This window comes from Herpailurus yagouaroundi, unplaced genomic scaffold (genome assembly GCF_014898765.1).
Source record: "Herpailurus yagouaroundi ecotype Mexico unplaced genomic scaffold, PumYag 140, whole genome shotgun sequence".
NCBI lineage: Eukaryota > Metazoa > Chordata > Mammalia > Carnivora > Felidae > Herpailurus > Herpailurus yagouaroundi.
The window spans coordinates 50122339-50134549 of record NW_024412395.1 but is presented as its reverse complement, the minus strand read 5'-3'; the positions used below and the strand labels follow the sequence as shown (position 1 = coordinate 50134549).

At 39.0% G+C, this 12211-nt stretch overlaps 1 protein-coding gene across 2 annotated transcripts in view; it reads right to left on the bottom strand.

The window, feature by feature from the left end:
• The window catches only part of CERS6 (ceramide synthase 6), a 322014-nt gene that overhangs the window by 74791 nt on the left and 235012 nt on the right, over nt 1-12211 (bottom strand). For both annotated transcript variants that reach the window (XM_040475284.1, XM_040475285.1), the window contains exons 5-6: nt 4986-5036; nt 1027-1119 (exon numbers count right to left, since the gene is read on the bottom strand). In XM_040475284.1, the coding sequence (XP_040331218.1) occupies nt 1027-1119; nt 4986-5036 (144 nt within the window). The remainder of the gene's footprint in view (nt 1-1026; nt 1120-4985; nt 5037-12211) is intronic.

Genomic DNA, 12211 nt, shown 5'->3' with positions numbered 1-12211 from the left:
ATAAGCATTACTGGACGAACAAGGCTAGGGGATGATCATGTCTTCAGCTGGAAATACGTTGCACGTAAAGTTCAGTTTCCTCATTTATAAAATAAGGTAACTAATAAATGATCCAACTAAATCTTGGAGTTGATGGGAAGATTAAATAATAAACAAAAAGGACATAATACTATTATTTATGCCTAGATTTGTGAAGTATGGACCTGGAGAGAACCCAGGGCTGAAGAGAGACATCTTGGAGTTACTGGTACATAAGTTATGGCTAGTAGTGCTGAAGGTTATAAGCTTGATCATACCAGGAAATGATGCCCTATAATCCAGGACTAGACCCTGGCGCATGCAAATATGTGGCACGTGAGGCCCTGGGCTGGACGCCAGCAAAGACGATTTTGAAGGCATGATCCAAATATGGGAATCTGGAGAAAATGGTATGATGGAAAAATTATAAGCGGTAAACAGCCAGAAGTGCCTATTCTTTCCAGAGGCTGGTAGGATGAGAGCTGGAATGGGTAGGTTTAACACTTAAAAGGTCAAGAGCATGCACCCTCAGCAAAAGCTACTCCAGGGGAAGGGAGAGGTGGAGGCTAATCATAGTTCCTTTAGGAATGTTGTATTTTCATGGTGTGTTCTGATGTTAGATAACTTTAATTCAGGAAAAATTCATTCGTGTGGCTGGAGCACTGAGAATTTACTCTCTCCCGGGGGCTACAAATACAATTTTTCTTCTTTATTTAATTTGAAGAATAGAGGGCCTTGTGACTCAGACTGAGAAAAAAAATTACTGCTGTCAGGATTCATTGATATATTTTTTCACAGAGAAAAGAACACTAGATTTGGAGGAAAGAGGGAAGAGACAATGCAAATAAAATACAAAACACCAGAAATGAAAATAAGAAACTTTCTGGAACAATGCAGGGCTGGTGCTGCCAGAGAATAGACATGAGTGCCTTTGAGACACTACTCCCATCTGCCAAGGGCCATTAAGGACACATATCTGCAAGCAATTTACAACATTACCACTCTTACCTTTCTTTTGATATCAGTGAACTGGGAAAACATTAAAGACCAATAATACGACAGCTCCAGGATATAATAGTAGTGAAGGTCAGTTGTGAGTGGCTGGGGATTAAAGAAAAAAAAAAAAGAAAGATTAATAGTTAATAGTAAACCAAATTGTGTCCCAAACATCTCAAGTTCAGTGCTGAAAAGTGACATGGTCTTATGCCTCCACAGATTCCAGCCCCGTTCTCTCTATGGGTAAGAGGGCTTTGAAGCATGTCTCTAATACACAGCTTAATGGCATTAAGTTTGTTTCATCTCCAACCAAAAAAGTGTCAATGAGTATGAACATTTGGTACCCAATTCACTATTTACTTTAACAACAGCATTTATGGTTCCTTGATAGAAGGATCTGTAAGATTTCTTAGGCAACCTGAAAAAAAAAAGCCTTTTAATACATACAGAAAAAGAATAACCCTGGAAATTACCATGAGATTCCATAGTATAGGGGCAAGGGAGGTAGGTGATAGAATGGGTGCTAGATGGGGTGATAGATGGGTCATGAAGGCAGAGTTTCGAGTTCTGTTTTAATCAGAGCTTTCTTGTTATTAAGGAATGTTCTGTACATTGCAAATATCAGAAAAGATAATTCAAAAATATTTATTAAAAGGCAGAGGGACAAGGAAGCTGCCAAGAAATACCAGGCTAGGCCCTCAGCCAGGAAATCTGAGATCAAGTCTCAGCTCCATAGCTCAGTGGGCCTTAGTATACCTATTGTAAAATGGGGGGTGATACCTGTTCTATCTGCTTCAGAGGTCTGCTTCAGAGGTCCAAGAATGGGGAGAGGCTCAGAGAGCCAGTAGAAGTCAAGAACATTTATTTTGTTTACTAAGCTATAATGAAATGTCTTACTTTACCAGAATGAATGAGAGACCTTTGAAATGCATTCTATCCGTGCTGCCCACAATGTAATAGTATATATGGTAACTACAATTCAAACTTTAATGCTCTGGGAACCAATAGCAGCGTAACAAAGTACTTTCATGAGAAGCTGGCACTCTCTTAACTACCAACCCTACCAGCTTTATGCACTGGCATCAAAGAAAACAGTTGTCCCTTCCACTGATCTCTGGCAACAAAACACATGAGGGGACAGGATATTATCCCACCAGCAATCCCAAGCTCTGAATAACAATGACCATCAGCGTGTTTATCAAACTCAGCACCATACTGGAGAGAATATATTTTCCACTGAATTGTCCTTTTAAAATTTGCAGGCATTAGCAATAAGGGATGGGTATTCAGGTCAGACATATGGCAGCAATGAAGTCTAGAAAATAGGGCACTGGCTTCAGGACCCTGGGAGCCAAGGTTAAATTTCAGTTTTAATGAGCTTCCCTGCACCACCACCTGGGAAAAACCACGGCGGGCTAGGAAGACAGGTGAGAGTACATCTAGAAACCACAGAGTTCCTAAGAGAGCATCATATTACAAAACTACCATATTCATGGAGTGCTCTGCAGTTGACAAAACCACCCACATGTTAATTTCTCTGACTCTCATAAAAACCCTATAAAATTAGTACCATCATTTTCTAGATAGTATAGCTGACAGGAAATTGCTGTCAAGTTAGTTCAGGTTGAAAGGCTAATCACAGGTCTTATAGCTAGTGAGGCCCTGTGACTGCTATTCTAGGGCTTCTCATTCCCAACTTGTGCTCTTTACGACAAACTATCTAGTCCCAACTAAAGATCACTTTCCATTATTTTGGACTTAAAATATATGCATTATATAAGAACCATCATATATGAAATAAATTACATATATATTCATACACAAGGAACAGTGTGCCTTTAATAAAATTGCAGCAGACCACTACTCTTTCATATAAACATTTGTTCAATTATTTACTTAATATACATGCTAAAAACATAATAAATATGCTTCATGAGCACTATCTTTAAAAAAGTGCTCTTACGGCTTGAGACTGACTTTGAACTGTAATCTCTGTAATTATTCAGCACAGCTACCCACAATGCACTTTAATTACATGCATAATAATTACATGCTGTTTAATTTTTTTCCCCACACATATAAAAAGAAAAGTAGCTGATTTTTTATGAGAATATGGAGTTTATCAAAGATGACCATTATTCCTTCAAGAAATCATGAACTGTTCCTAGATTTTGGGGGCTATTACCAAATTATTCATTGATAAGCAATGATGTCTTACTAGCAGAAGACAATATTGATCTGAAACTCCAAATACACAGTATCTTTCCTTCTATACTGATGATGTTTCTTATTTTTACTTCTTATTTTATTGTTTTTTAAAGATTTATTTTATTTTAAAGTTATCTCTATACCCAATGTGGGAATCAAATTTATAACCCCAAGGTTAAGAGTCACATGCTCCACGTACTGAGTCAGGCAGACACTTCAATGTTTCTTATTTTTAAACATATCTATCTACCAGACCCTCAAATTTTCATGTTAAATCTATCGTTTTGTCTGTGAAACACCCTGCAATTACATTTTGGCCCACTGCCCCAACAACTAATTATCTCAGAAAAAAGCAATTCCTTAGCTCCAGCCATAAATGTGAAAGCTATTTCAGACTATGTTATAGTTATAAAGAGGAGTGGGAATTACATTTCATGTGACATTTGTCCTAATGTTGTTCATATGACAGAATTTTCCTCATAAATGTAGTGCATTAGAGCAGCTGCCACATGAACATTCAAGTTAAGGTTTCTAGAAGGCTTTGCATACTTTTATAAATAGAATTCTAGATGTATATGGATTTTTCCACTCAGTATACCAATACAGGACACAACCAGAGGTGTAATGACAATATCCCAAGTATTTAAGGTAGTAAAATAGCAGTGGAGCCTGAGAATTACAACTGTGGACAGTAAGTTTTGATGCTGACTTCAGTCTCTATCAGAAAGCCCTAGAATGCTCAGCTTTCTCTAACCATGTCATATTGCTTGCTTACATGCTTTTCTAATATGGATGTACTCCATAAAAGAGATGGAAATGCAAACTCAAATTCCATTTCAATGTGTCCCTAGCATGAACTAGCCCAAGAAGTTTCCAACACCTGGTCCCTAGCTCCTGTTGCAACACTGCGTGCAACAGGGACGATTACAGAGCATGCTTGCTTCCCATTAACTTTATGCACACCAAAAAGACCAAATGCCTCTAAGAAGACAGCCCAAAGAACCAAAGTCAAAAATACAAGTTGCTTATCCGAATGTATGTCACTTTGTCATCAAAATATCTAGTTGTATTTGATTCTCTTATATAACATATTCCAATTAAACTAGAAAAGACCCAGCTCTATGATATTCAAATAGTAACTGATCTGAGGACCACAACACATGCTAATCTTATTGAATTCATGGACAGAGGCAAAGGTATGTAGGGAGCAGAGATCTGAAATGCTCCCTTTCTGGAGTATAATTTTAATCTCAGTTTTGGCGATGGTTTTAAGTTTAGTGTAATGATACAAGCCAATTTTTCTATGCTCAAGGAAATGGTGTTTGATTTACATATTTAGAGGCTGCTCTTAAGCCGCAAAGTGGCCTGAACTCTGCTTGTCTGCTGTAGCCCCACACTTTGCCCACTTGCTGTCCAGACGGACCCTTGCTGGTGTCAGGTCTTCAGGCCCTCCACAGTAATTAGAAGATCAGCTGTTAGAAGCAAGAATTGCCCAACTATTGAATCGATTGTATCTCACTCTCCAGCAAATGCACCTTCCAGCTTATTCCATTTGCTAAAGCAACTGAGCTCTGATTCTGAACTTCACTGAGAAAACAAACTGCTTCCCTTAACTAGGCTAAGTCTGGCATCAAGCAGCAGGAGCAAGGGCAAGGGGCTAAAAAGTAAAGTGGCTGCCCAGCCTGCTGGGGCCTAAAACCATGAACCTGACATAAGGGAGATACTCTGTGTGTGTGAAGACCCAGTCGGCAATGTCTCCTTACCTGATAGGGGTAGTTGTACCAACAGTGCCTTGTATTCCACAACCAGGGGCTCTGAAAAAAATGACAAACACATTTCACATGTTTTGGAAATGAAGCAAGATTGCCCCCAGTATTTTGGGATTTCAATAATCGACCTGTATGAGAACTGAAGGACTTAACTAGAATTAGGACTTAAAAAAAAAAAATAAATGAATTAAGTTCTTTTAAAAAATTTTTTAATGTTTATTTATTTATTTTGAGAAAGAGACAGAGGGAGAGAGAGAGAGAGGGAGAGCGTGTGCAAGTGGGGAAAGGGCAGAGAGAGAAGGAGAGGGAATAGCAACCGTGAGATCATGACCTGAGCCAAAATCAGGAGTCAGATGTTAAACTGACTGAGCCACCTAAGTACCCCTAGGATTAGAATATTAAAGCAGTTAATATTCCATTATACAGTCTCTCTGGGTAATCTTCTAAACTCAACTGGTAGTATTTCTGGGATGGAATCCCCACTGGTGCTTTTTGTATTTTGGTTACATAGCCACCTTCCTACTATGCAACCAGCCTCCACAGCAGAGCCCTTTAGAAGTCTCACCTAGACCAGATGCAAATCATCAATCTCACTCTTATCAATAAACAATGCTGACAGTTGGTGCAAACTACCCTGGAACTCCTCCAACCAATGTTACAAAGCAACATTATCAATCAATCGTTTCATGCTTTGACGACCAGTGGTTAAGTAACCGGCAGGGATACTTATTTCAGCAGAACAGCTCAGACTAATTCCAGGCCTGAGGGAATTAACCCTCACAACACACTCCACCTCCCAGTTCATGGTCAAGGTCTTTTAAAGACAAAACAATCATTCTTAATTTGACAGCAATCACTTGGTTTACAACACTGTAAAATCAAAGAGAACATCTAAGTGTACACATATTCCAAACATTTATAGTAAGCAGGGAGAGACTGGTATAGATTTACACAGGCTGCAGAACAATCCGATAATACCAGCACAAACTTTCTCATATTTTTTGTATTAACTTTATAATTCTTCTGCATTCTTAACCGAAGCTATCAGCATTTTGCGGCATACATCTACATACATTTAATATACATCTGTATGTTTCTTAAGAAACACAATCTATCCTTAACTCAACCCATGTTTATGCATCTCAAAATGATAATACTGTCATTGAAAGATTAATGTGAGATATATTTGTACTGACCTGACCTCTTTCCTTACCTCATCCCAGATCCTATAAGATTAAAAGTTGCTGCTGTCTACAGGATGATGTACTTGTCTCCCTGAAAGCCATAGATACTGTCACCCTATCATCATCTGCATCAGCTCTGCATGAATGAAGATGATGATGATGATGATGAAGACAGCAGCTAATACTTGTTCAGTCATCCCTACATCCACACATTTATTTTTTTAGGGTTTTTCCTCTGTGGTCTGTTATTTATTTAACAAATTAAAAAGTTATTTAGCTCGAGACTGTCCCATTATACTTGTTTCAAAGAGCTTTTTATTTATTTATTTTCAATATATTTTTTAACATTAATTTTGAGAGAGAGAGGGAGCATGAGTGGGAGAGGGGCAGAGAGAGGAAGAGAGAGAATCCTAAGCAGGCTCGTACTGTCAGCACAGAACCCAACACAGGCCTTAATCCCATGAACCACGAGATCATAACCTGAGCTAAAATCGAGTTGGATGCTTCACTGACTGAACCACCCAGGGGTCCCCATCCCATACACTTTTCAAGGTTCTCACATATGAACTAATTTTGTTCTTACAGTAGCTAGTAGTATTTGTTTCATTTTATACATAGGTACGGTGAGGCCCTGAGTCTGTAAATAACTGCCCAGATTAAATAGCTAGGCAGTCCCAGAGCTGGAAATCAAACTCAGACTCTCTGGTCTTAGACCCAAATGTGACTACTATGCACCCTGCCTCTGAGTCTAATAAAAAACCGGAACCAGGCCTTTATTTAGGGAGCCAGACTGAAGTGAAAAGCCTTTCTATGCACCAAACCCTTCTCCTTTCATTAAAACACTACTAATTTGCCTTCCTTTCATCTGCTCTTGCCATTGACTACCTGTTCAGTGCTGTATACATCATGTAACCTCACTGCATGTAACATCCTGGTGTCTGAGTTGTATGCCTGTCCGTCTCCTCCATTTTCTCTCATCTATAACCTTGATGTTTATTACTGACCTACCTCACAGAGTGCTTGTGAAGATCAAATGAGACAGCATGTATAAAAATATTTTAGAAGCTTCAGAAGTTTCATATGTGGTTGTCATATGGTTATATAAATAATACATGTCCATTGAGGAAGATACAGAAAATACAGAAAGCAATGAAAAATAATGTGTATTTTCATCACTATTATCATTTCGTGTACATCCCACTTTTGGTCTTTTTTCTATATTTCTGTATTTCTACATAAATATAGATTTATTTTTAATAAATTAAACACACGTACACACATAATTTTTAAATGGGCATAACATAGCAAGATCTATTTTAAAGTATAGTACAAATGTTGGTTATTATCCTTTTTCTGATAAAGCTGTATAGTATCGCAATAATGAGTTGAAAGTCCCTGAGGGAAAGGTATGTTTATCCCCCCAGCACCTGGACCCAAAGCTGACAGTGCAACGTTCATTTACTAAATGCTAATGAAAGGAATACAGAATTAAACACAAGGCCTATGACAAATCTTGTAGCATTTTTCTGAATGTATCAGTCCCAAGGCAACAGGGCATGCGCATGCTTGCCTCTAAAGATGCAGTGGGAATCTCTTCCACTGTGGCCACTCCTTCCAGTCACAGGCAGGAGAACAAAGTGTCCTAGAAACAGCCATTTTTTAGAGCTTTCCCTCATCTGTGAGTTTCTTGACTTGTCTGGTTTTTTCCTAACATGCAGACTTCTCCCTGTGTGCATCGGATGTATACCAACTAGACCTGTTTCCATTATGTGCCAAAACCTGACTGACCTGCAGATATACTGGATGAGTCTTTGTCTCTCAGTGGGCCTTCACCCAGGTGAAACAGGAGCAACAGGCCTGCATACCATGAATCCGATGAAACTACCAGGGCCCTAACTCAGCCTGCAAGCTTATTTTCCAAGCATTTTAACTGTTTTATTTTTTTAATTTTGTTAATGCTTATTTATTTTTGAGAGAGAGAGAGAGAGAGACAGAGTGCAAGCTGGGAGGGGCAGAGAGAGAGGGAGACACAGAATCCAAAGCAGGCTCCAGGCTCTGAGCTGTCAGCACAAAGCCCTACGTGGGGCTCGAACTCATGAACCATGAGATCATAACCTGAGCTGAAGCTGGACGTTTACCAGACTGAGCCACCTCCCCCAGGCATCCCCCAAGCATTTTAATAATAAGTTCTTTCACATTGATGCATGTTCACCTATACCTCTCCCTTTGACAACACTAGATACGAGTATTGCCTTCTGTATGCATACCACATTTTTCTAGGATCTCAGATTTTATGGGCCTCCCCAACCCTATGGGGCTGGTAAAACAAACACAAATGTCATCTTTCTCAGTTACAGATTAGAAAACTAAAGTCCATGAGCAGGCGATTTTCCCAATTTTTTATAGTTCAACACTAGTGTATGAATCTGAATTAGCTGCTTATAATTTAATATATTAGGTGTAATTCCTTCTATGTGAATTGATACCATGAAGCTATCTTTTCTTTAAAATTCATTTTCTTTTATCAATTTTTCCATTTTCTACATTTCTAGGTGTCTTTTTCAGAATCATTTAAACATTAATTTGATATCAAAATTTGTATATTCCATCACACGAATTAAAGGATAACAACATAATTCAAAACATAAAAAGCTGAAATATTCAGATGTAAGGAACACTGGTAATTTAAAAATAACACACTGAAAACCCTAGGTTTAGAATGGTAGGCCTAGCATCTTCCTAAATAATAAGTTCTGTGCTTAGAACAGTGCATGGCAATTTAAGCACATTTTCCAGAAACAGATAAGCCTTTTTCACATGGCCTCACAATATCAACTCATGTTGTCAAGCCTGGAGAGTCTAAAAACCCAAGGATTTTCCCATCTTGTCATTCCAATACCTTGAGATTCACATTCTTCCATGTCACACACATACACTTAAATAATGTTATGAAACACTTCACAGATTCCAAAGTACTTTATATATATTACCTTATTTAATTCTCACAACAACACTGCAAGTGTCAGAGCAACACAGCCAGCAGGATATCCTAAGAGACAACATGCTGGCATGGAGCTTTTCAAACTGTTAATGCAGGTTCTGATTCAGTAGGTCTGGCCTGGGGCTAAGATTCTACATTTTTAACAAGCTTCCAGGCAGTGCAGATGCTAATGGGCCTTGGACCACATTTGAAAGAAGGTGACACCATCTTCCTGGTATTTACCATGTGCAAGGCACCCTGCTTAGCCCTTTGTTCCAATATTCCACAATTAATGTTTGATGAATGAATTAATGGATTATTCCTAATGTTTATAATAACCCTTTGAGGCAGAAATTGCCAGTGAAACAAAATTTAGCTAGAGACATTACTTCTCAACCAACCTCCCTCTTGGATAGAACCACATATCTAAGTTCTGGTGGGAGGGATATGACCAGAATTTACATGTGCCACTTCAGGATGGTGCCCCTAAAAGTTCAAGGGAATGTGTTCCTCTCACCCTTTCTCCACTCCTATTGGAGGGAGAACATGAAAATTAGAGCGGTCACCTGGGACCCTGAAATCTGTTTCTGTTGAGGTTGGTGTTAGAGGTCTCCTACCAGCCCCAGTCTGCTTACCTCTGGATTGTATGTGGGAGATGAACAAATTTCTATCATTTTTCTCATATCTAACCTACTGGGTTGTCTTTAAAAAACATATACACACACATACATACATATACTAGCATAGCCTCTCTTCTCACTAATATATGCATCAAGGCAAGTCTCTTTAATTATTTTATAGACAAATAAGCAAGCTCAAAAAGGTACCATAATTAATTGAAGACTACACAGCTGATGAGTAGAAAAACTTAGATTCAAACCCAGGCCAGCTAGATCCTTCCACTTTACCTTCCTTGCAGGTGGTATCTTGGGTACAAAGAACGGGTAAAGAAAGAGAAACACTAAGGGCATTTGGAATTGATTACCAAAAATGAGTTTTTACATTACAAAACTGAATTTCAGGGTTAGAGAAGACCTTCAAATCCTGCTTAATCAACAAAAGAACCCATATATAAAGATGGGTAATCGGGCCTCTCATTTTTCAAAAAGAGCTCCGTGTTTATCAATCACTGACAAGATTCCTCAGGCATACTCCCTGCCTTTTTTTTTTTATCCCCAACAGAAATTATGTCAATTTTTTGTTTCGGAATCTGCTATGAACTGAACTGTGTTCCCGATGGGCCCCCCCCCCCCCCCGCCCTGCCCAAATTCATATCCAAGGTGACTGTATCTGGAGATAGGGCCTTTAAGAGGTAATTAAGGTTGAACGAGATCATGAGGATAAGATCATAATCCTATACTGAAAGGAGTGGAGGCCTCATAAGACGAAGTGAGATCTCACTCTTTCTCCTCCTCTTCTCCTTCTCTCTCTCTCTCCCCACATTCTCAGAAGAAAGGCTATGTGACGATAGCAGTGAGAAGATGGCCATTGGGAAGACAGGCAAGTCAGAAAGAGAGCCCTCACCAGAAACCTAACCCTGCCAGACCTCAATCTGGAACTTCCAGCCTCCAGAAGCATTGGAAATCAATATCTATTATTGAAGTTACCCAATCTGTGGTATTCTGTTATGACAGCCAGAGTTAACACAGCATCTTAAGACAATTTTTAATAAACGTGCTTCATAGCTATTAAACTCCACATCAACTGATTTCAATTTAAGAAGACTTACAAAACATCTGAGTAAAACTCAGGTAGACCATAATGTTGTGGATAAGAAATGACTTCTAACACTCTCAGTCTAAACCATACTGTATAATGGGATTTTTCATTATATTACACACATCTGCTCCCATATGCATCACTTGAGACACAACTTTGTGGCAAGTGCATCCATCAATAACACGGTGTCCCACGGGAGACGTCTGTGACTCTTCTTTCCCTGAGCAAACCTAACCCCAGCACCAGGATGGAGGTCAGAAGTGCTGTGGGGAGTCATCCTATAGTCTACATTTGCGTTTTGACCATATGCATGAGACTTATATATAACTATGGTTTGTCTGTTTGTTTTAAAGAGAAAAGTAGAGAAGCCTTTGAAGTGTCAGGAAATATGTTCTTTTATCAGGTCTCTTATTAGCTGTTCTTTAGAAGCTTCATCATGAACAGAATTAACAAAAATAGATCAGATCTGATAATTTTACTTTACCATCTGGAATAAGATAGGTTTGATCTTATTTTATTTATTTTTTTAAGTTCCATTTGAGGGGCGCCTGGGGGGCTCAGTCAGTTAAGCATCCGACTTCGGCTCAGGTCATGATCTCGCAGTTTGTGAGTATGAGCCCCACATCTGGCTCTGTGATGCCAGCTCAGAGCCTGGAGCCTGCTTTGGATTCTGTGTCTCTCTCTCTTTGCCCCTCCCCCGCTCGTGCTCTCTCTCTCTCTCTCTCTCTCTCTCTCTCTCTCTCTCCCTCTCAAAAATAAATAAGCATTAAAATTTTTTTTTTAATTTCCATTTGACATATTCCTTGAAAATAATAGTTTAAAAAAACCCACCAAATCTACTTTTCAGTTTCCATGCTATCTATCATGAGGATGGATGAATCCTCAAAAATCAAGGAGGCTTTGTCCAAGCTCATAGAATAGGCAACCCTAAGAGTGAACCCTAATGTAAACTATGGACTTTGGGTGATTATGATGTGTCTGTGTAGGTTGATCAGTTAGAATACATGGACTGCTGTGGGAGGAGATCATGGGACAGATTATGCATGTGTGGGGCCAGGGGTAGATGGAAATCTCTGGATCTGTTCCTCAGTCTTATTCTGAACAAAAAACTGCTCTGAAAAATAACTGAAATTAAAAAAAAAAAATCAAGGCAGGTAGGCTACCTCATATCACTCATGCTTATCATGTCACTATAAGCCTAAAGGAACACTGGAGTTTGAAGCAAAAGACCAGAGAAAAGAATACCTGGTTAACCAGGCAAGTGTTAAATGGTTAACGTAAACACACACACACACACACACACACACACACACACACACACACACACACACACACAC